This window comes from Ruditapes philippinarum, unplaced genomic scaffold, assembly GCF_026571515.1.
Source record: "Ruditapes philippinarum isolate M1 unplaced genomic scaffold, ASM2657151v2 ctg4765_1_1_1_1, whole genome shotgun sequence".
Taxonomy (NCBI): Eukaryota; Metazoa; Mollusca; class Bivalvia; order Venerida; family Veneridae; genus Ruditapes; species Ruditapes philippinarum.
In genome coordinates, this window is record NW_026858755.1 from 148,210 (window position 1) to 171,926 (window position 23,717).

The following is a 23,717-nucleotide window of genomic DNA, read 5'->3' on the forward strand; positions in this document are numbered from 1 at the left end:
CTGTCATTCATTGATTCTTCAATATCACATAATTATGCAGTCAATGGTGCTCAAATGTGAGCTATTGAAATGACATGTTATTCGTCTGCATCAGCAATTACTTTTAACAACATCTGAACCTCCGAAGCCACTTTTTGCTTAACTTTCTAGAAATTGTATTTTGTTGATCTTCAACAAAATTTACATAATTTTCTGTCTGATCACTGGAACAAAACAACAAAAGACGCCAGACAATTTGAAAGAACAGTTGTCACAAGTGTATTTCATTGAGTATAATAATGCTTACCTACATAATACATAAAATTGTCCAAAAAAGGTACAAAGACTTACTATTAAGATGTTTTATCAAGTAAATCACTGCTTGATTATTATGAATTCATAAAATTGTTACAAAAAAGGCGCAAACCGTTCAGTAGTTATGGAGATACCAGCATACATGCAAAAACTTAACCAAGTATTACTAAATCAAAAAAGGCATAAATATTCAAAACCGCAAATCAGAGGTATTTGAATTGTGTCAATCATGTAAGATAATCACAGAGAAATGTATGAAGCTTCAATCCATTCCCTTCAGTAGTTATGGAGATACCATCTTACACACAAAAATTTCTAAGCATAAAAAGGGGCATAAATATGCAAAAAAGCAAATCAGAGTTAGGGACTTGTGTCAATCATGTTAGATAATTACAGAGAACAAGTGTGTTTAGTTTCAATCCATTCTCTTCAGTAGTTATGAAGATATCAGCTTACACGCAAAATTTTAACCAAGAATTTCTAAGTCAAAAAGGGGCATAATTATGCAAACAAGCAAATTAGAGTTATTGGACTTGTGCAAATTATGTTAGATAATTATAGAGAATACGTGTGGTTCAATCCCTTCCCTTAAGTAGTTATGGATATACCAGTTTATACATAAACATTTAACCACAGGGACATTGACGCTAACAAATGGGTGACTGCATTAGCTGGAGTAGTCTGCGAATAGTCGAGCTAAACATTGTCTGAGGAGACAGCAAGTTCAACTAATTAAAATAAGACTATATGTAGAAATGGTTATTTATTGTATACATCTAATAGGAATAACAACAATCTAAGTTTTGATGAGATACATGTAAGTAACTATAGCAACGTTGTATACATCTTTAAGTTAAAATAGGAAAATTGTCTGGGAATAAAGATGCTACATTTATCAAACTTGTCATCCAAAACAACTTATATTATAATTATACTAAGTTATAAATAAAGTATGAATAGCATTAACTTGATTAAGAACAAATTAGGACATAAAAAAGATGTTATATAAAGATGAAGTGCTTTAAAAATCAAGTTCTTACATTTTCGAACCATACAGAAAAACAGGTTGAGAATTTACATTCTTGTTGATGATGTTATTTTACTAAATGGTCTTTACTCTAATGGTAACTATGTCAAACTACGTGACTGTATACTGATGAAGGGTGATAATATTCTTTACATTCTAATGTGTTAGATTGCCATCAAGGTTAAATGTGTTATTGTATACATCACATTAAAAGTTTTTTTCACCAGTATGTATCCTCATGTGTCATTATGCCCCCGCCATGTAATGGCCGGGGCACATAGTGTTACCCTGTTCCGTCATTCCGTCCTTCCGTCATTCTGTCATTCCGTCATCATCAGTTTCCGTTCATTATCTTAAGAACGGTTGCACACATTCAACTCAAATTTGGCATGTGGATATGTCATGAGAAAATACAGGTCAAGTTCGAATTTGGTCATGGTTCGATGATTTTTGGCAGAGTTATGCCCCTTTTACTTGGAAAATAATTTGAAATTTTCAGTTTCCGTTCATTATCTCCCCAACGGTACAACACATTCAACTCAAACTTGACATATGGATATGTCATGAGAAAATACAGGTCAAGTTCGAATTTGGTCGTGGTTCGATGATTTTTGGCAGAGTTATGCCCCTTTTACTTTGAAAATAATGAAATTTTCAGTTTCTGTTCATTATCTCCCCAAAGGTACAACACATTCAACTCAAACTTGACATATGGATGCGTCAAAGGAATGCGCAGGTCAAGTTCAAATTTGGTCATGGTTTAAATGATTTTTGGCAGAGTTATGCCCCTTTCACTTTGAAAGTAATATGAAATTTTCAGTTTCCTTTAATTATCTCCCCAATGGTACAACACATTCAACTCTAATTTGACATATGGATATGTTTTTGGAATGCCCAGGCCAAGTTCGAGTTTGGTCATGGTTCAATGATTTTTGGCAGAGTAATGCCCCTTTCACTTTGAAAATAATATGAAATTTAAAGTTTCTGTTCATTATCTACCCAACAGTGTTACATATTCAACTTAAATTTGACATATGGATATGTCAAAGGAATGGGCAGGTCAAGTTGGAATTTGGTCATGATTTGATGATTTTTTGGCAGAGTTATGTCCCTTTCACTTTGAAAATAATACAGATACATCTTAGGAATAAGCAGTTTAAGTTTGAATTTGGTTGTAGTTCAATGATTTAAGACAAACTTATCTTTCCTGAATGTTGGAAAAATTTTGAACTTTCAGTTTCAGCACTCTTACTTTAAGCCATTATTTTGGCTACAAATATGCAATATGCTATTTTTAAAACGTTTAGACTGAATAATTTCAGTGCCTTGAACATTGTATGAAAATGGTTTGTGTTCACATTGAAGTTTTAAGGGCTTTAAACTTAAAATGAAAAAAATAATTAATGCACCATCTGAAATTTTGGCTGCATGCGGGGGCATCCATGGCATGATGACACATTTCTAGTTTTCAACAGAATTATTGCTGGTCAGATTTTGCCCACTGTTAACACATGATATAATGTTTGGGGAGGAAAATAGCTTCTGATAGAATGTGTCTTGTTTCAGATAGTTTTCACTTCACACACATTGATTTTAAATGTTTCTCTTCAGTATGTATCCTAATTGCTTAATGTACTTAACTGACTTGACATCTAAAACGCTGGTCTTGTGTCCTAATGACATGTGTTTGTTCAGATAGCTATTAATATCAAATGTGCCAGCATATACATGATCTAATACTATCTTTAAAAACCTTTTTTCTCTAATAATGATTCTCATTTTGCTGAACATATTCCTTGACCTAACATATTTAAGTTTTTTCACCAGTATGTATCATCATGTGTCTCTTCAAACTGAAAGTTTGTCTGAATGCCCTTTTACAGACTGTACATTTAAAAGGTTTTTCTCCAGTATGTATCCTCATGTGTTGCTTCAGGCCGCCCGTGTGGGTGAAAGAACCAAAACATACATTACATTTAAAAGGTTTTTCTCCAGTATGTATCCTCATGTGTATATTCAGACTTCTCATGTGGGTGAAAGTACCAAAACATACATTACATTTAAAACGTTTATCTCCAGTATGTATCCTCATGTGTATTTTCAAACTGTTCATGTGGGTGAAAGTACAAAAACATACATTACATTTGAAAGGTTTTTCTCCAGTATGTATCCTCGTGTGTTCCTTAAGACTGTACATATCTGTGAATGCACTACTACATGCATTACATTTAAAAGGTTTCTCTCCAGTATGTATCATCATATGTCTCTTCAAACTACTCATTCGGCTGAATGTACCCTTACATACATCACACTGAATAGGATTTCCCTCAGTATGTTTCCTCATATGTTGATTCAGACCACCTTTTTGGTAGAATGTACGATCACAAACATTAAATTGAAAAGGTTTTATTTCAGTATGTTTCAAAATGTGTAGCTTCAAAGAGCTCTTATGGTTAAATGTGCTTTCACATTCCTTACATTTAAAAGGTTTTTCTCCAATATGTAATCTCATGTGTATCTTCTGACTACTCATACGGGTGAATGTGGCATCACAATTATTACATTTATAACATTTTTCTCCAGTGTGAATTCTCATATGTTGTTTCAAATGGCTCATAGGGCTAAATGTGTCATCATCAATTTTGCATTTCTTGCTCATGTCTGAGTTTTCCATGTGCAAATGTTAATTCTCCAGTATGTATTCTAATGTGTCACTCCTGTTGGTTTCTAGGGCATGTAGGGCTGTTTGAGCATATATTATAACTGTATTGCTTAAGATTTTTCATGTACAGTTCAGCAACTGCATCAGGAGTCAGACTTTCTATAAAATAATAAATACAACATATAATTATTTTTGATCATCAACACAAAACAACGAATAGCTTAGATATTTAGCACAAAACATTGTCTAGTGAACAAGTTTGTTCAAATTATAGGACTTGAGTCTAAATTGGCCCCACATACCTAGGTGGGTGAATAATTTCCCATATTTGTATATACAATGTTGTTATAACTTAAAGAAGAGCTGTCATAGGAGACAGTAAAGCTCGACTAATTAAATACTAAGGGCAGTAAGACAAAACTATGAAAATTAATATCCGTTACTGAAAAGTTACTGAAAGGAAGCTTTGACCTGTGCAAAAAAATTCATGTGGAAAATCAAGATACTATGCACAACGAGGCTTGGTGACAAACAATCCGGTAAAGCTACACTGAAATCCCTCTATCGGTTTTTGTAATGAAGTGCTGAGAATCTTATTATACATGAAGGGGCCATAACTGTGCAAAAAAATATTCAAGTAGACAAGAAACATGGCAATGCCACGAAACCAGGTTTTCAGTTATATTCCCATTGTAGATAAATCTGTTAATTGTAGTTGAAATACAAATACAAGTAACAAACAATGCAACTATGTGCAATGTAAATCATAAATACTGAATTTTCTATTTTTTAGTAAATGTAACCTTGACCCTTGGGTGCCCAAAAGCCATCCCAAGTGAGGTCTTTATAAAAACTTTCTTTACAAATATTTCATAAAAATATCTTATTATTGACCGGAAACCTATTTTCTATTTTTAGTGACAGTGACCTTGACCTTGACTCTACTGGACCCAAAAGCAGGCAGATGAGCTGGCAGGCTTGCAGCAACCTAGATAGTTTCTGTTTAATACATGATAAAGTTTGGTTAAGTGTTGTAGTTGTGATTACACTAATAATTACATTTTATGGAAAAAAACAAAGGGCCATAATTAGGTCAAAAAATTTCTAATCACAAAACCCCAACTATATGCATCAGTGCACTTGATGACAGTACAGGTCTGGCAGTACTATAAAACCTGTTAGCTGAAGTATATTTAGCTAGGACGAGTCGTAAAGTGGCGAATCGTTAATTCATTTACAATTCCACAATTTTTTTAATGAACTACCTAATTTTCTTTATAATTATCTTATAAATAGCTATGAAATATTCAGGAATATTTCTAGGATGCGAAAGATTACCTACAAATATTTTGTTTATTCAAAATACTGCTTTCCTTGCATTTGACTTTTCAATACAAGAAAATATCAATATATTAAAAAAAAAAAATTAAAAAAATTTTTTTTTCACTGTTATATTATTATAGTCTATAATAATATAACAGTGAAAAAAATTTTTTTTTTAATTTTTTTTTTTTTAAATATTGATATTTCTTGGTATAAATAACAAGGTCAAACACATTTTTAGTCAAATCAATGCCACTAGTTACCTGTGTTCAATACTAGGGCATGGCGGATTGCTTTAAAAGGACAGCAACTCACGGGCGGTTCTAAACTGCTGACGAACTGAAAAGAAGGAAAACTCGTTAAGTTGCCGTGGGGTAATTAAGACGTTTGTAAAAAAACAAAACAAGTGGGACTATTTTTTTCTTTTTGCAAATAGTTTTTTCGTCTAACTGGTCAGCAGTTTTAACTGCGAGTTTAACTGTCCGTTAAATCTGCTGACCATAGAGAATAAGAAGAAAATTACTACAAATATCATTTATGCAATTTGTTGTTTTTTCGGCGAGGTGATATGTTAGATTCAATAAAATTACAAAATAAATGAAATTTCCTTATTTTCACTGCATATTTTCATCTAGTTGTTATTTTGATTAATATATTTCCTGATGTTTAAATATTTCATGAAAGAAAAAATAATCAACGCATAATTAATTTGAATTAGTAGTTTAGGGGGATTTCTAAAGGCAAATTTAAAAAAAAACAAGGGCAACATTGTCGCAATATACGCCCATCACAGAAGCTTTTGAGAGAAATGTGGGCTGCGGCATTACAGATATGCATATAGAAGATATGCTCTGGACAATATCTGGAAAATATCTGGATTTATTATCATCTCGTGATATTTTATCTGAACTTTGACCCCTATGTGTGACCTTGACCTTAGCTGCAGGGACCTAAATTTTGCGCGCAACACTCCACCTCACAATATTTAACATTTGTGCCAAGTTATATTGAAATCCCTCAATGCATGTAGAAGTTTTGCTCCGGACAAGTGTTTTCCATTTACCTCTAAGTGTGACCTTGACCTTTGACCTAGATACCTGGTTCATGCACAGGACATGGCTTCTCATAGTGGTGAACATTTCTATGAAGTTTCATTAGAATCCCTTCGTATATGAAGGCGATATGTTCTGGACAAAATCTCTATAGTTTATCATCTTTAGTGACCTTGGCAATCATCATTAGTGACCTTGACCTTACATATATTGACCTAAAGTACATGTGTCACAGCCGTAGTCATGATAATGACCATTTGTGTTACAATCCCTCAACTAGAACTCCGCGAGTCGGATGTGTCGCCTTGTGAACAATGTAGTTTAGGGGAAATGGCCAGGACAAAAATGAAATATGAAAAATAACAAAGGGCAATAACTAAAAAAATAATAAGTGCTGAGCAGCAGTTTCTGTACACTGCACTTCTTATCAATAAGATCTATCATTCTATGATGTTTCAAGTCCATAGCTTTCATACTTGAGGAGAAATGACCAGGACAAAAATAAAGTAAGAAAATCAACAAAGGGCCATAACTCAAAAATAAGAAATGCAGAGTATCAGTTCTTATGTACTGCACTTCTTTTTAATGAGATCTATCATCCTATCAAGTTTCAAGTCCATAACTTTTATACTCTCGGAAAAATGGCCTGGACAAAAATTAAGTATGAAAATTAACAAAGGCCCATAACTCAAAAATTAAGAAATGCAGAGTACCAATTCTTGTGCACTGCACTTCTTAATAATGAGATCTATCATCCTATCAAGTTTCAAGTCCATAACTTTTATACTTTCGGAAAAATGGCCTGGACAAAAATTAAGTATGAAAATTAACAAAGGGCAATAACTCAAAAATTAGGAAGTGCAGAGTACCGATTCTTGTGCACTGCACTTCTGAATAATGAGATCTATCATCCTATGAAGTTTAAAGTCCATAGCTTTTTTAGTTGAAGAGAAATGGCCCGGACAAAATTAAAGTATGAAAATTAACAAAGGGCAATAACTCAAAAAATAAAAACTGCAGGGTACCGGTCCTTGTGCACTGCACTTCGCGTTATTGAAAGAAGCATGCATACCAAGTTTGAAGTCAATCAGACTTATAGTGTCTAAGTTATGCTCCGGACAAGCTTTAGGGGACGCCGACAACGACGCCGACAACGACACAGACGCCACCGCCAACAAAAGTAACCCCTATATGTCACCTTTTCAAGGCGACACAATAATGACTAAATTGTCCCAATACACATTTTCATATTTTTATCTGAACTTTTACCCCTTTTTGTGACCTTGACTATGGCCGCAGTGACCTTGACCTTTCACCTTGAGGCCTGGTTCATGTGTGCGTCACGGCTTCTCATTGTGGTGAACATTTCTATGAAGTTTCATTAAAATTCCTCTACGGATGAAGGAGATATGCTCCAGACAAATATTGGACACCGCCCGCACAGCCGCCCACACTCCCGCCAGGGGGGGAACTATAATACTACCCGTTTTTGAAACGGGCGTTTAAAAAAATTAATAAACAATTTTCTGTTCATTTTTTTTTTATTTATTTATTTTCCCAATACCAAAGATTTGTTACAAAAAAAACTCTTTCAATGCATCCATGTAAAATCCTCTTTGACTTTATAGCAAATAAATTTCTAATTACCTCCCTTCATTAACATGAAAACTGAATATCTTTGCAAATAATGCTTTTTGAAACTTACACTATTAATAAATCTTCATTTGAGCATTATAATTATGATATAAAACCATAAAAAAAATTGAGTTACAGGATCTTTAAAGGTACCTGCAATTAATACCTGGTCCCCTATGTCATGCATATATGCATGTACATTAAAACAATCTACTTGAAAATGTAATTTTTAATTATTCAATGATTCTTTCAAATTTGGCTTCAGCATCATGTACATTTAAGGTCCATTTTTACCTCACATGAATACAAAGTGCTCAGATGTGAGCAACTGAGATGACACATTATGTGTAGTATTTACCATCATTGTTTTTAAATAATATCTGGACATTCAAAACCAAACTTTGCCAAACTTCCTAGGAAGTGTATTTTGTTGATCTTCTGAAAAATTTATTTAACTTTGTTTAATGCAATGATGTGTCACACGAACATATTTTAGATTTATTAACTAAAAATTGTCTGAGGAGACAGCACGCTAAACTACTAGATAATGGACACAGTAAAACAAGAAAGACTATGTGCAAACATGTCTATACGTTATGATACAAAAGACAACAATCTAAAATTTAATGTCAGTCCCTAAACATACATTTAGATAAGTAAAATGTATCGTTATTTACATCTTTACAGCAAAATTGTAAACTCAAAGAGGAGTAAAGATGGTAGTATTATGAAACTTGTCATATATGCTTGAAATAATAAATGTCAAAAGTAGAATACCCAAGCAGTATTAACAAAGAACAAAAAAAAAGTCATATAAATTCTTATTTGCAGTGCTAAACAATTAAGTTCTTTTTTCTGCCAATCTTTAGAAATTATCCATTGATACTCTGCAGTCACGCCAGTAATTTCTTGTAGGAAATAATTCTGAATGGAGTTATTCAACCACCTGGTTTCTACTCCCTCGGTGACCATGTCAAGCTACGTCACTGTATACTGATCAAGAGTGATAATTGTTGCTGATAGTTTACATTATAATGTGTTATGCGTTTCTTCAGAATTGCCATCAAGTTTAAATGTGTTGATCGTAAACATTACATTTAAAAAGTTTTTTCACCAGTATGTATCCTCATATGTTGTTTTAGATTGCTCATTTGGCTCTATGTAACATCAATTCACATACTTTCATTTAAAATGTTTCTCTTCAGTATGCATCCTCATGTTTTTCTTCAGATTACTCACATTGCTTTATGTACTAAACTGACTTGATATCTGAAATGTTGGTCTTAAGTTGTGTCCTAATGTGTTTCTTCAGATAGCTATTAATAATTCAAATGTGCCATCATGTATACTACATAAATATTACTTATTACAGGTTTTTTCTCCATTATTGGTTCTCATTCTGCTGAACGTATAACCTTTAGTTAACATTTAAAATTTTGGTCTTCATTATGTTTCCTCATGTGTCGCTTCAAACTGCCAACTTGATTGAATGCATCATCACAATCTTTACATTTAAAAGGTTTTTCTCCAGTATGTATGCTCATATGTCGCTTCAGACTACTCATAAGGGTAAAAGTACCAAAACAGACTTTACATTTAAAGGGTTTTTCTGCAGTATGTACCTTCAAGTGTTTAGTCAGATCACATTGAGTGCTGAAAGTATAATAACATACTGTACATGAAAAAGGTTTTTCTCCAGCATGTTTGCTCATATGTCGCTTCAGACTGCTCATGTGGGTAAAAGTACCCAAACAGATTTTACATTTAAAAAGTTTTTCCCCAGTATGTATCCTCCTGTGTCGCTTCAAATTGCCAACCTGGCTGAATGCATTATCACAGATTTTACATTTAAAAGGCTTTTCTCCAGTATGTATCCTCATGTGTTGACTCAAATTGCCAATCTGACTGAATGCATTGTTACAGACTCTACATTTAAAAGGTTTATCGGCAGAATGTATCCTCAAGTGCTTTGTCAGATCATATTTAGTGCTGAAAGTATAATTACATACTTTACATGAAAAAGGTTTTTCTCCAGTATGTATGCTCATATGTCGCCTAAGAGTACTCATGTGGGTAAAAGCACCAAAACAGACTTTACATTTAAAAGGTTTTTCTCCAGTATGTACCCTCATGTGATCCTTAAGAACAGTAATTCTGGTGAAAGCAGAGTTACATTTATCACATTTAAAAGGCTTTTCTCCAGTATGTATCATCATATGTCCCTTCAGACTACCCATACGGGTGAATGTGGCATCACAATCATTACATTTATAACGTTTTTCTCCAGTGTGAATTCTCATTTGTTTCAAATTGCCCATAGAGCTGAATGTGTCCTCATCAATTTTACATTTATTGCTCAACATGCCTGAATTTTCCAGGTGCAAATGTTTTTTCTCCAGTATGTATTCTAATGTGTAACTTCTGTTGATTTCTAGGGCTCTGTGTGAATAATATTTTAACTGTATGTCTTACGATTTTTCACATACAGTTCAGCAACTGCATCAGGAGTCAGGCTTTCTATAAAATAATAAATATAAATTAAAATTATTTTAGATCATAAATACATGTACATGACAATCAAATAGCTTTAGATATTTAACATGAAACATTATCTAGTGGACATCTAAAAGTTTGTTCAAATTATAGAAATTAGGTCTAAATTGGCCCTATATAAGTGGGTCATTGATGTCCCCTTATTTGTATATAGTTATTACTTAAACAAGAGCTGTCAGAGGAGACAGCAAAGCTCATCTAATCAGTACGTTTTAGTTCAAATAAAAGGCATTAATTTTATTAATTTTGATATTCTATTTTACATAAATAGTATTCACTTGCCCATCACCACTAATAAACGTTGGATATATTTGGTAAAACATTACAATTGTCTTCGAAAATGGGCCAACTTCTTAGCTACATGCTAAACAGGAAAAACTAGAACTGCCACTATCATGGCGTGAATACCCCCGCATACCACTTTGTCAGAATCAACAGTGGCCATTTAGAGCTAAAGGACAACCTCCCTGCCAAATCTGAGGTTACTAAGCCCGTGCGTTGCTAAGTTATGTATTCTACATGCTTCAAATGTGAAAATGTCAAAATCAATACATTGTGGACAGGACATTCTTTAGCAATTGAGAAGAAAAGCCTTTTTTTTTGTCAAGGTCCCTGTGACCTTGACCTTTGACCTCAAAATCAATAGGGGTCACCTATTGTCATGGATCAACATCCATGCAAAAATATGAAGACTGTGGGTCCAAAGGAATCTTAAGTAATGGGTGGACAAACTTTTTTAAAGTCGAAGACCCTATGACCTTGACTTTGATCCAGTGACTCAAAATCAAAAGGGGTCATCTACTAATCATGATCGACATCCATGCCAAATATAAACTGTGGGTCAAAGGATTCTAAAATTATTGGGCAGACAAACTTTTTGAAGTCAAAGTCCCTGTGACCTTGACCTTTGACCTAGTGACCTCAAAGTCAATACGGGTCATCTATTAATCATGACTAACCTCCATGCGAAATATGAAGACTGTGGGTCAAAGGAATCTTAAGTTATTGGACGGACAAGCTTTTTGAAGTCAAGGCCCCTGTGACCTTGACCTTTGACCTGGTGACCTCAAAGTCAATAGGGGTCATCTACTTATCATGACTAGCGTCCATGCCAAATATGAAGATTGTTGGTCAAAGGAAACTTAAGTAATTGGGCGGACAAGCTTTTTGAAGTCAAGGCCCCTGTGACCTTGACCTTTGACCTGGTGACCTCAAGTCAATAGGGGTCATCTACTAATCAGGACTAACCTCCATGCCAAATATGAAGACTATGGTCAAAAAATAGGAATCTTAAGTTATTGGGCAGAAAAGCTTTTTAAAGTCAAGGCCCCTGTGACCTTGACCTTTGACCTAGTGACCTCATAATCAATAGGGGTCATCTACTAATCATGACTAACCTCCATGCCAAATATGACGACTGTAGGTCAAAGGAATCTTAAGTTATTGAGCGGACAAGCTTTTTGAAGTCAAGGCCCCTGTGACCTTGACCTTTGACCTAGTGACCTCAAAATCAACGGACGTCAAAAATCGGACGGACGGATGGACGGACAAGCTGATTTCAGTATACCCCCCTTACAACTTTGTTGTGCGGGGGTATAATTAAAATATAAAACAGCTACAGTCACTCCTATGTCGTTCCTTTTAAGCTGTTTCAACCATTTCATTTTTTCTTATAAGCATCTAACTATTACAAAGAGAATCTTTATCTCCCAAAAAATCAAATATTACACATAAAGTCTGATTATCACCCGCACTTTAGTGACGATTTGTCTCACTGTATAATAAACCTCTTTTTTTGGATCCACACATTGATATGTTTTGCATATATTTAGTATATTTTTTCATAAATTATTTAGTATATTTTTTATTATAGATAACATTTGATTTGAAAATATGATTGATTTTCAGAAAGGCTATGTAAGGAAACTGGGAGGGGCGGATGCAGAACATGGTTACCTGGTTGAGGCTGACATATGGGTGGAAGATTTTGACAAAAATATTGCAACAGGCGAAAAATGTACATGTTTGAAGATTGGGCCAATATCTTGTTCATGTGACAAAAATTGTAATTTATGTGTTTTATAACTCATCTGATGAGTGACAAGTAACTTTTCGCTTATATATGTGTATACTAATATTTCGGTAAATATTTAGATGATATGAAAGTAAGTAAAATATATGTCATTGGGATGGGCGTGGGAGGGGTGTCCCCTCCCATAAACTGAGAAAATTTTGAAATATGAGGTTGAAAATGGTGTTATTTCCTTGACTTTCTAGTGCTGTTTATGGTACCTTTGGATGGTTTTACAGGTAAGTGTTTGCAGGGTATTTCAAATAATTTAATAACACGTAACATTTTTTTTAACTAATTATTTGGACTTCACTAAAACATCCATTTAAATCTATCATTTGAGTCGCGTCACAACAAAACCAACATAATGGGTTTGCGACCAGCATGGATCCAGACCAGCCTGCGCATCCGCTCAGTCTGATCAGAATCCATGCTGTTCGCTATCAGTTTCTGTACTTGTAATAGGATCTGTAAGCGAACAGCATGGATCCTGATCAGACTGCGCGGATGCGCAGGCTGGTCTGGATCCATGCTGGTCGCAAACCCATTATGTTGGTTTTGTTGTGACACGGCTCATTTATTTATTCTAATGCAACTACATTTTTACTGAGACTTAAGATATTTCAATTGAATTTTTCAATAACTTTTACCAAGTGTGGCGATTTGTTACTAAGCTGAGGCGAATCGTCACTAGGGTAGACATATAGTTCACTATTGGGATGGTTCACACCAAGACGTTTCACTCCCAAATTATTCTGATACTTGTGATATACTAAAATATACCTTAAATTTAATAAAAATAAATTAAAAAGGATTTCACTTTGTCTCAGTACTTTTAAGTTTGTATATCATAATTGTTAAAGTTTAGCTTTTTTGCTTGATTGGATCATCTAATATAATTTATATCTTATTATCTGATTAAATATTATTTTATTTTTGTTATATATTTTAATACAAAAATTTTGGAGAAGTTTTTGTTCCCAAAACCTTTTTTATATGTGGCTGTTGTCTGAAGTCCAAAAAACAACTGATTTAACCTTTTACCCCATGAGCATATTGCGAAAAATGGTCGTTTTCATTGAAAAGCCTCCTGTAACAAGTTCAAACTGCTATGAAACTATGAAAAATGCTTCAATACTGATGGAACTGGGCACAAATGTTGACTACACCATAGCCTCTGTAACAGCATGCTCAATCGTAAATTTCCTGTTACCATGGCAACGGGGGGACGTCTCAAAATTGCCAAAAATCACTATTTTGCATTGTTTTTTTCCATCAAAACTGATTTCAAAGTGCTGCAACTTCTCAATGAATTGAGATAGAGTAAAAGGCTTTTCAGTGTCGGTTACTAGTTACCCTAAGATCGACCTGAGACCATTTTTAGCCAGTCACATGTCCAAAATTTTCTTGGCGATGAAGGGGACTCCGCCCACCTTCAAACCCCCCAAACAGAAGGGGACATCCCCTTCTGGCAACCCCCTAATGTAACATTTAGATGGGGGACGGCGCCGAAAAAGTGGTCACTTTTTTTAACAACATTTCTCAAACGAAAACCAGTGTTTGGGACCTAAATAGGGCATTTTTTCACTGTTTGAGGCCTCAAAAGGGGGGGGGGCAAAAAAGCCGTCGAAACACGCTTATATGAGGGAAAAGGTTAACAAAATATGATGAAAAACCTTGGAATTACCCAAAAACTAGTTTTTCTATGTTAACACGTGCCCAAACACTGAATTTTGGTGAAACATTGTTGTTTTTTTGACATTTTTTATTTTTTTAATTAACAAAATATGATGAAAAACCTTGGAATTACCCAAAAACTAGTTTCTCCATGTTAGCACGTGTCCTTATACTCAATTTTGGTGAAAAGTTGTTGTTTTGTGACATTTTTTATTTGCTTAATTAACCTTTTACCCCATAGCCATATTGTGAAAAATGGCCGTTTTCATTGAAAAGCCTCCTGTTACAAGTTCAAACTGCTATGAAACTATGAAAAATGCTTCAATACTGATGAAACTTGGCACAAATGATGACTACACCATAGTGCTCAATTGTAAATTTCCTGTTACCATGGCAACGGGGGGACGTCTCAAAATTGCCAAAAATCACTATTTTGCATTGTTTTTTTCCATCAAAACTGATTTCAAAGTGCTGCCACTTCTCAATGAATTGAGATAGAGTAAAAGGCTTTTCAGCATCGGTTACTAGTTACCCTAAGATAGACCTGAGGCCATTTTTAGCCTGTCACATGTCCAAAATTTTCTTGGCGATGAGGGGGACTCCGCCCCCCTTCAAACCCCCCAAACAGTGTTTATACAACTAATTAGGTGACAAGATTATTGTTATCACCACAATTACATAAGTTTGTTTAAAGGCTACTGTTTGATAAATTGATAAAGAAATAATCTAAAAGAATAGTTGATTTAATTAAATAATACACTTTTTTTTGCATTTCATAGTTTTAGAGTTATAAAAAATAATAAATATATTTAATAAATTTTCATTTTTATGTTATTCTATTATCTTTTTTAATCTATTATAAATAGAATTTTCTCATGTTGTTAAAATATAAAATTTTAGAAATTTATCTTTCATTTAAACCTCTCATAATTCAACCCATAATTGAATGAGTAATCTTCTAATATTAAATAATTTATCATATGATATGTCCTCATTGAAACCAATATATTCACTTCTAATAACATGAATAATTCAAAACACTGTTTAAACAGAACAAAATTCGCTTTTCTGAGCAGATTATGTTAGATTATGTTATTTACACATTCTATAACATAATCATTTCATAATTTTTTTCTTCAAATTCATAAATTCTTATTAACAATACCCTCAATATCAATAAAAATCAAATATAAAATTTAATTTCCTTTAGATATTATTATTCAACGAACAAAAAAATTGTTAACTTTCCTAAATTATTATAAACATTTTTAAAAAAAAAAATGGGAGTGAAACGTCCATACAATTACAAATTTGGAGTGAAACGTCTGGGTGTGAACCGTCTTGGGAGTAAAATGTCTCAATACAGCAGAGCAACAGATAAGGTGCGTATTTGCGTATTTACGCAATTAATTTTATAAAATACGCAATTGATTTTTTAAGAATGCGTATCAAAACCCATTAAAAAAAATAAAATACGCAATTGTCTTAAAAACCCTTGCGTATTGTCATTTTCATCACCGCAAAATTAATCTGTCGTACGCTCGTAGTTTTGGACAAATTATATTGATATGCATGCTATCCGAATATTCCCGAATCAATGCTAACTTATCGACGGTCTCCGGTCTTCGACGGTCCCCGGTCTCCAAAGACCGACTAAGCCATATCAATAAAGCACGAGACCGTCGATTTTTCTACTCAAGTCGACGGTCTTTATAGACCGGCAGAGACCGTTGATTTTGCGGAGACCGTCAATAAGTAGGTCCCAGCTGTATCAATAGACGCTTTGAAAGCAATTTGGCGTCGTACAAAAGGGAAAATGATTTTTAAAAAAACAATCGTAAATCAAAAATTAGTCAGAAAACGAACTTGTTAAAAATATTACGAAATATAACATGAGCATTTTATATAAAAAAATAATATAAAAAAATAATACAATTGTGAAAAGTTCTAGTGAATTTTTAATCCTATTTTCTTTTTAAAACAGTTTAAATTTTATTGATATTGAAACCATAAAATTCATATCTTCATAATTGAATACCCAATTGATCTTGAAATCATGGGTATCGAGTTTTGGAATACCCAATTAAATGGAGTCGATACCCAATTCCAAAGGAAATGATGGAGTAATACCCAATTCACTTTTAAAGCTTATCTGTTGCTCTGATACAGAAATATCTCAGGAGTGAAATGTCTGGCATTCAATCGTCACCAGTGGGGCGTAAAGTGACGAATCGTTATTCATTTGCGCATATTGTTTCCACAAAAAGTAATTACCTATATATGATTCCTAATTTTATTCATTATAATATTATAAATAACCATTCAACATTCATAAATTATTTAAGCATTCAACAATAAAGATTACCTACAAAATATTAATACTGCCTTCCATGCATTACCTGGTCATGGCGGATTGCTATAAAAGGGCAGTAACTCTTGGCAATCCTGTTCACTACAGTATGGTTACCAACCAATCACCGAAGTAGTTCTCAAATAATCGTTTATTTATACTTGTCTTTGATTTCTCTTCATTTGTAGTAGAATAGACTTTATTTAAATAAAATAAAATGAAATAAAATTTAACAAATATTTAGTAAAATCTAAATTTCAATATTAATAGTTACCAGGCTGCGGTATATATATACGTAGATTTACACATATATGTGTAATAAATAAATATTTTTATCACAGTTTTTATTTTGAAATATTAATAATCAATATGTATTATATAAACTGTTCTTTAATTAACTTGTCTTTGAATTTTGTCTGCAACATAATTATTTACATTTTTTTATTTGTTTGGGTCGTCAGACCAAACAAATAATGGTAGCGAAATTTCAGAGCCTAATGCTGTTAATTGCAAATGCCTAAAGTAGTCCACTTTTTTGAAGCGGTTACTTCCCATATTATATGTACACTGACGCCTAAAAATTCAGAGATCAATGCGTAAAGATTGTCAAATTACAGGCGCATTAATTTTCAAGCAAAGTAGTTCCCGAATGGTCAAAGATTTCTAATATTGTTTCATTCTTTATAGATAAACATTATACAGCTTACAGTTAAAGCTCCATGATTATTTACATCTGTGTTGAGCGTCGAAATAATAAGAGTTACAAACCCTAATTTAGAAAAATATGGTTTTCTTCATGTCTTTAACTTATAATATCACTGTGGCCGAGGGGTTTGCACGCTCGCTCATGAATCGAGAGGTCTCAAGTTCAAATCCCAGTTGAGGCAACTCATTTTTTTTTTAAATTTTTAAGTCAAATAAACATTGAATTGACTATCAGTGTTGCAATTAGTCTTATAGCCAATTTACTACAGTTAAAACACTGGAAAGCATTGTTGGCACTATTTTCTCAATATAGCCTCTAGATAGTCACGAAATACCAGGATATCACTTCCTCTTCCAAAAATTTTCTCGGGGGAGCATGCCCCCAGAACCCCCCTATTTAAGGAGTACATATCAAAATAGCTCAGTTAGACCCCTGCTCAGTGAACGATTTGAAAAAAAATTTGGAAAAAAGTTACCAGCTTAAATGCATGTCCCTCATATATTGAACAGATACGTTACCACACTTTAGGTAAACCTGAGTAAAAGTAATATGAACTTCAGTAACATATAAATAGTTTGCTATTGAACTCAAGTTTTATCATATTTCATAATTTAAAAATAATTTTGACTACAATATACATGCTAGAACCACAATGACTTTGCAATGATGAGGCAAATTGGATTAATTACTTTAAAGTGAAACAGATACGTTACCATGATATCCCACTGAGAAACATTTATAATTACCAGCACTTAAAAAGTAGGATCGCATTTATTGCATTATTCAAATATATGCTTTATAAAACTTAATATTTGATCAATTTGGCAAACATATGTGAATATCTGATATATTTTAGATTTTTGACCAACAGATACGTTACCAACAGATACATTACCAATATTTATTGTTTGAATCTTAATTGGCGATTTTGCTCAGTTTTGAAATCTGGTTTCATGTTAAAAATCACAGCATAACGTACGTGTAGCCGATACATTGATCTTGATTTTATTGGAAAACTGAAAATGTGAATCAGGAATTTGAAATTCAAGGATTAGTTGAGTTTTCTAGAAAATAAAATGTTGAAAAACAGGAAAGAAACATATAAAGATTTACTGTTTTATTTCCTGGAATAAATATACATGTATGTTGATATCTTTTTGGTTTGCAAAATTTGTATTAAAAATAAAATGTAGAGGACTGTATAACTTCTGGTAACGTATCTGTTTATCATTGTAACGTATCTGTTTAGAAAGAGATTTAAGTACTGCTTAATATATATAACTGAATATTCAACAAAACTTTGGTTTAAATTAGTAATATAAGGTTAGGCAATATATATCAGCACTGTAACGTAATGAAAAAAACAACATATTAAAGTATTTTTAAATGAATGTTAAACTTATTATTTTTCATGGAGGAGGCACGTACTGTAGGGAGTAAAACGACTATAAATTACCTAGTTTATTGAGATATATAGAAAACTAGAAATGTGTCCAAAGGACACGGATGCCCCCACACTCCACTGTTCTGTCAATCTTATGACTCTAGGTCAAATATTTTTTGGACTAAATGTGCCACAAGTTGAAAACTAAAAATCAACAAAGGGCCATAATTCTGTTAAATTTTGTTGCAGCAAAAATTCCTTTCTTTAAATACTACCATCTACACATTTTAAGGTTGTTCATCCCTGGAAGTTTAAGCAAAATCTGCCATCCGGTTTAAAAGGAGTTGTGTTCACAAAATTTCTACATATAAGTTTATAGTGAAAAAATCAACAAAGGGCCATAATTATGTTAAATTTGGTGCAGCAAAAATTCCTCCCTGTACTACCATCTACACATTAAGGTTGTTCATCCCTGGAAGTTTAAGCAAAATCTGCCATCCGGTTTAAGAGGAGTTGCGTTCACAAAATTTCTACATAGTATATAGTGAAAAAATCAACAAAGGGCCATAATTCTGTTAAATTTGGTCGCAGCAAAAATTCCTCCCTTTACTACCATCTACACATTAAGGTTGTTCATCCCTGGAAGTTTAAGCAAAATCTGCCATCCGGTTAAAGAGGAGTTGCGTTCACAAAATTTCTACATAGTATATACTGAAAAAATCAACAAAGGGCCATAATTCTGTTAAATCTGGTCACAGCAAAAATTCCTTCCTTTACTACCATCTACACATTAAGGTTGTTCATCCCTGGAAGTTTAAGCAAAATCTGCCATCCAGTTTAAGAGGATTTGCATTCACAAGATTTCGGGACGTACGGACAGACGTACGGAAGGACGGACAGACGGAGGGACACTCGGACGAACAAGTGCAACGCTATATGCTCCCACTCTGTGGGGGCATAAAAATAAGATTATTAACATATGAGCCGCGTCATGATAAAACCAACATAGAGTGTTTGCGACCAGCATGGATCCAGACAAGCCTGTGCATCTGTTCAGTCTGATCAGGATCCATGCTGTTCGCTTACAAATCCTATAACATGTAGAGATACTGATAGCAAACAGCATGAATCCTGATAGGACTGCGCGGATGTGCAGGCTTGTCTGGATCCATGCTGGTCACAAACACTCTATGTTAGTTTTGTCATGACGCGGCTCAAATATTTAAGGTTTAAAGTATGGTCTCTGGCACCCAGGTAAAAAAATAATTTTATATCAGGGTTCAACATTTATCATATTATGTTTAATTTCTCTTCTGACATGAATATAAAGCGTTATTTTAAAGAGTTATAATCATTAAATAAAGTAGTTAAAGAACATTTTCTAGAATTTATTAACATTGTAGACCTATCACAGCACTTTTCATATGATTATATTTACACAAACTAGTTTAAAACATATCATATGTCATATAAGTCATATATGTATTTGTTATAAAGGGGAGAGCAGATAACTCCTGCTATTTAGTGGTATTTTCATTTATTGGCTATAAAAGTTTTCTTTTTCCTATATTATCAAAGAATCTTATGTTGTAATTGGTTAGATTAACTCTTTTAAACTCTCAATAAGCTGTATTCAATTATATTTGATATATCTTGTGTGTATAGAACTTAACTTATTCAGTTAATTTAATTTGCATGCTGAAAAATCAGTGCGAGGTCCATTTTTCACAGTTATCTCCCTTGGACTGTAAATGGCCATTATAATTGATTATTATGTCATAACTTATTTAGTTTCCGATGGAATTTGATGGGGTTTTCTTTTCCAAGTCAGTTAAATATTGTTGTAAATAGATATTATTATATCAAATTAATAAACTATAGACATTTTCTTGTAGGAGAAGTTAAATTAGGGTAAAATTACCTCATTTATTGTTGGATTGACTAAAATCTTATCTTGAAATTGTTAGGCTATGTAGAATAATCATTGTAACTTTTATACAAGTTCATAGGGATTTTTTTGTTTGGACCCTTAAAGATGTTTGTTAATAATTATCATACAATTGTATGGATTTTTATAGCTGTTTTGGTTATTTTTGGGATTTATTAAGCCTAATCTTATTAAATTAGGGTTATTTCACTAAATATTTTCTATTTTTAGGAGAATTTTAATTAATTTGGTTATTCAAGTAAAAACATGATTCTTATTGATTTAATTAATATCTACAGATTCATTTGGCTCTATAGTTATTAGGTGATATTTAATGCAAAAAAAAACTAATCTGGTATGGACTTTACTAGAGATACAACTTACAAATTAAATGAAGTAAACAGGTGTCAAAAAGTAAAAAAAGGACTAAAGTAAACAAACAGGGTCCCCATAAACACCTGTTTTAAGTGATAGATAGATAGATATATGATGGTGAAACATTGCTATAAATAGAGTTTTTGATGATATCTTCAGTTTTAATGTCAGAAGGGAATAGGAAATGCATGTTACTTTAAAGACCTGTCGTGACTTTTAATACTATAGGTACTGACTGGGATCTTTACCAAAATTATATCTAAATAAACAATTTAAGAGCTTAAATGGCACTTCTATTGCAAATGAAATTAAGGTTATAAATTTATGTAAAACAATGTTGTATTTTCCCTTGTATTCCCGAACATTAGGTTAATATTGTCTGCACTTAAGGCTCAATCCTGGTTTAATAATAAGAGTTTGTGACTTTTCTCCTGATTGATGGGGGTAAAATACCGTCCTTTCTTTCCAAAGAACAATGTTCCAAGGGTTAGTTAGGTGTTTGAGCCCCTGTCAGGCTGTGACATATCAATATCAAATTGGTTAATAAGAATAAAATTGGAAGTGACGGGCAGCATATATGCAGACTAATAATTTTTCTCTCATAAAATCAGTATTTCTTAATTGATACATTTACATGTATAATGGGAAATATTAGAACACTTTTCAGAATTTGAGGAAATGTTCATCATGTTTTGTATTTTTTTCTGGGTTTTTTTTTTTGTGAAAATAAATTAATGTGTTTTTTTTCTTTATATTCACTGATTTACATCAGTTTAAAGAAAGTTTCAAAGGTTTATTGATATTGCTGACTCGGGTTCATAAATCTAAGGCATTCAAAATTGAAAGGAAAATTCATGTGTATACATGTATATTATATACACATGGAAATAAGTTATAATAAATAAGCACTACCCGGAAATTTTAAATGTGATTGAAAGCACTGTCATGAGATGATGACTTGATTGAGCTAAGAAACAGTAATTTGATAACTAGGGATACCAATTTAGTAATCATAAACCAGTAAATTTATGATTTATAGTAATCATAAACCAGTAAGTTTATGAGTTTAGTTTATTCTTAACCAAATTATTGAAGCATAAGCAAATGTGTTGGTTCTTTTTACCAAAAATGTAAGTGTTTATGAGCATAATGTTTGAGCGTTAACAAAACATTTACTGGTGGATATTTTTGGTAAATTTTGTTCATTATATAACTTAAAATGACATTATGTCGCCAAATTTTTAATAACGTGTGTAACCACCATGTTTCCAGATGATAGCCTCAATCCTCTTCATACTACCAGAAAGGCGTCTAATGTGATATTGAGGTAAATTTTGCCATTCTTGGTGCAGAGCTTGTTCTAGATGGTGCAGGTTGACTACAGGTGGTTCGTACCATCGCCCAAATAAAATTTAAAATTTCAATTGTCATCTTGTCCAAATTGAGGCAAAATGCTGGGTGTGCTTAACTTATTTCCAGGTGTATAAATAGTAAATGAATGCTGGATAGTAATTTTGTTCTTGTTGATCAAAGGGAGATTATTTTATGATAATTTGACCTTTATTCACAAGACTTACCTGTGGTATGCACAGCTAAATGTTTGTTACAGAACTCCATGCTCATTTTTAAAAATATTTTGAAAATAGGAAAATTTATTGGCCAATTGTAAATCAGGTTAACTAATTATATTTGGATGTTTGGACATATTTTTATACAGTTTTACAACTTTCTATCAATTTTATCACATTTTTTTTCAAGAGGTGGTGATGTTCCGGAAGTGATGTTCCTATAATAGCAAATGTCAAAAATGTAGCTATAACTCTGTATACAAAATGCAAGCAATGTATACAAAATGCAAGCAATGTATACAAAATGCAAGCAATGTATACAAAATGCAAGCAATGTATACAAAAATGATTTGAGACAACACTAGAAAATGTAGTTTCACTATTTTAAGGTGATACAGTTAAAAATCATACTGTCAAATATCTTATTAAATTTACAAAACCTTGATTTTAATAAATGTCAAATAAACAATGACTTTGATATAGACATAGCATTCACAGCCCTGTTTTTAATTTTACAAACCATGAATTAGCATATTAATATAAGTGCTCCGCTGAGATTTGAACTCAGAACTCCTCTTATGTGATACACTAAAGAGGCATTTTGATAATTAAACTACAAGAGCTTAAAAACTTACTAGCCATGGCTTGTAATACATTTAAAAGATTAACATTCTTCCTACGTAACTTTTTTTGCATCCATAGTTTTAAAGCAGCCAAATATAGGTAAGTGCCAAATATCTTGGGTCTATTCTAAATAAAAAACTATTTTATCCTGAAAATTCTTATTTTTTTGTAAAAAGAATTTCTCAGAATCATTTCAACTACAAGAATCATTTCAACTGCATGTTTTTAAAACAATAGCTGTCAGTAGGACAGCAACACTCAATATTCTTAATGCTTGATAGTAAAAGAGCCTTGATAATGTAAAATTTTACTTAATATTATAGTTAATAACAAAAGGACAAAAATTTTCTTGAAATCCATGTTACAGTTATATGCCTTGAAGAGTGTCTTTTATGCTCTCAAATAAGAGTATAAAATTTCAACTTGTTTCAATAGAATATGAATATATCTGTGGTGAAATGCAAATCTAAATGTAAATTCTAAGTTGAG

At 32.7% G+C, this 23,717-nt stretch overlaps 2 protein-coding genes across 4 annotated transcripts; both read right to left on the reverse strand.

Moving 5' to 3' along the window:
* Positions 1-2,634: 2,634 nt before the first annotated feature.
* On the reverse strand, positions 2,635-5,382 carry LOC132754129 (zinc finger protein 83-like). Of its 2 annotated transcripts, none has more exons than XM_060744721.1 (2): positions 5,326-5,382; positions 2,635-4,142 (listed from the first exon to the last, which is right to left on the reverse strand). In XM_060744721.1, the coding sequence occupies exon 2, from the start codon at positions 3,993-3,995 to the stop codon at positions 3,132-3,134; it is 864 nt and encodes a 287-aa protein (XP_060600704.1). In that variant the 5' UTR covers positions 3,996-4,142; positions 5,326-5,382; the 3' UTR covers positions 2,635-3,131. The 2 variants fall into 2 exon arrangements, with proteins under 2 accessions (XP_060600704.1, XP_060600705.1); XM_060744722.1 differs by having other exon boundaries at positions 5,322-5,381.
* A 2,515-nt stretch (positions 5,383-7,897) lies between these two features.
* LOC132754130 (zinc finger protein 678-like) lies at positions 7,898-16,781 on the reverse strand. 2 transcript variants are annotated; one of them, XM_060744724.1, is made up of 2 exons: positions 16,660-16,781; positions 7,898-10,510 (listed from the first exon to the last, which is right to left on the reverse strand). In XM_060744724.1, the coding sequence occupies exon 2, from the start codon at positions 10,354-10,356 to the stop codon at positions 9,415-9,417; it is 942 nt and encodes a 313-aa protein (XP_060600707.1). In that variant the 5' UTR covers positions 10,357-10,510; positions 16,660-16,781; the 3' UTR covers positions 7,898-9,414. The 2 variants fall into 2 exon arrangements, with proteins under 2 accessions (XP_060600707.1, XP_060600706.1); XM_060744723.1 differs by having other exon boundaries at positions 16,664-16,712.
* Positions 16,782-23,717: the final 6,936 nt, after the last annotated feature.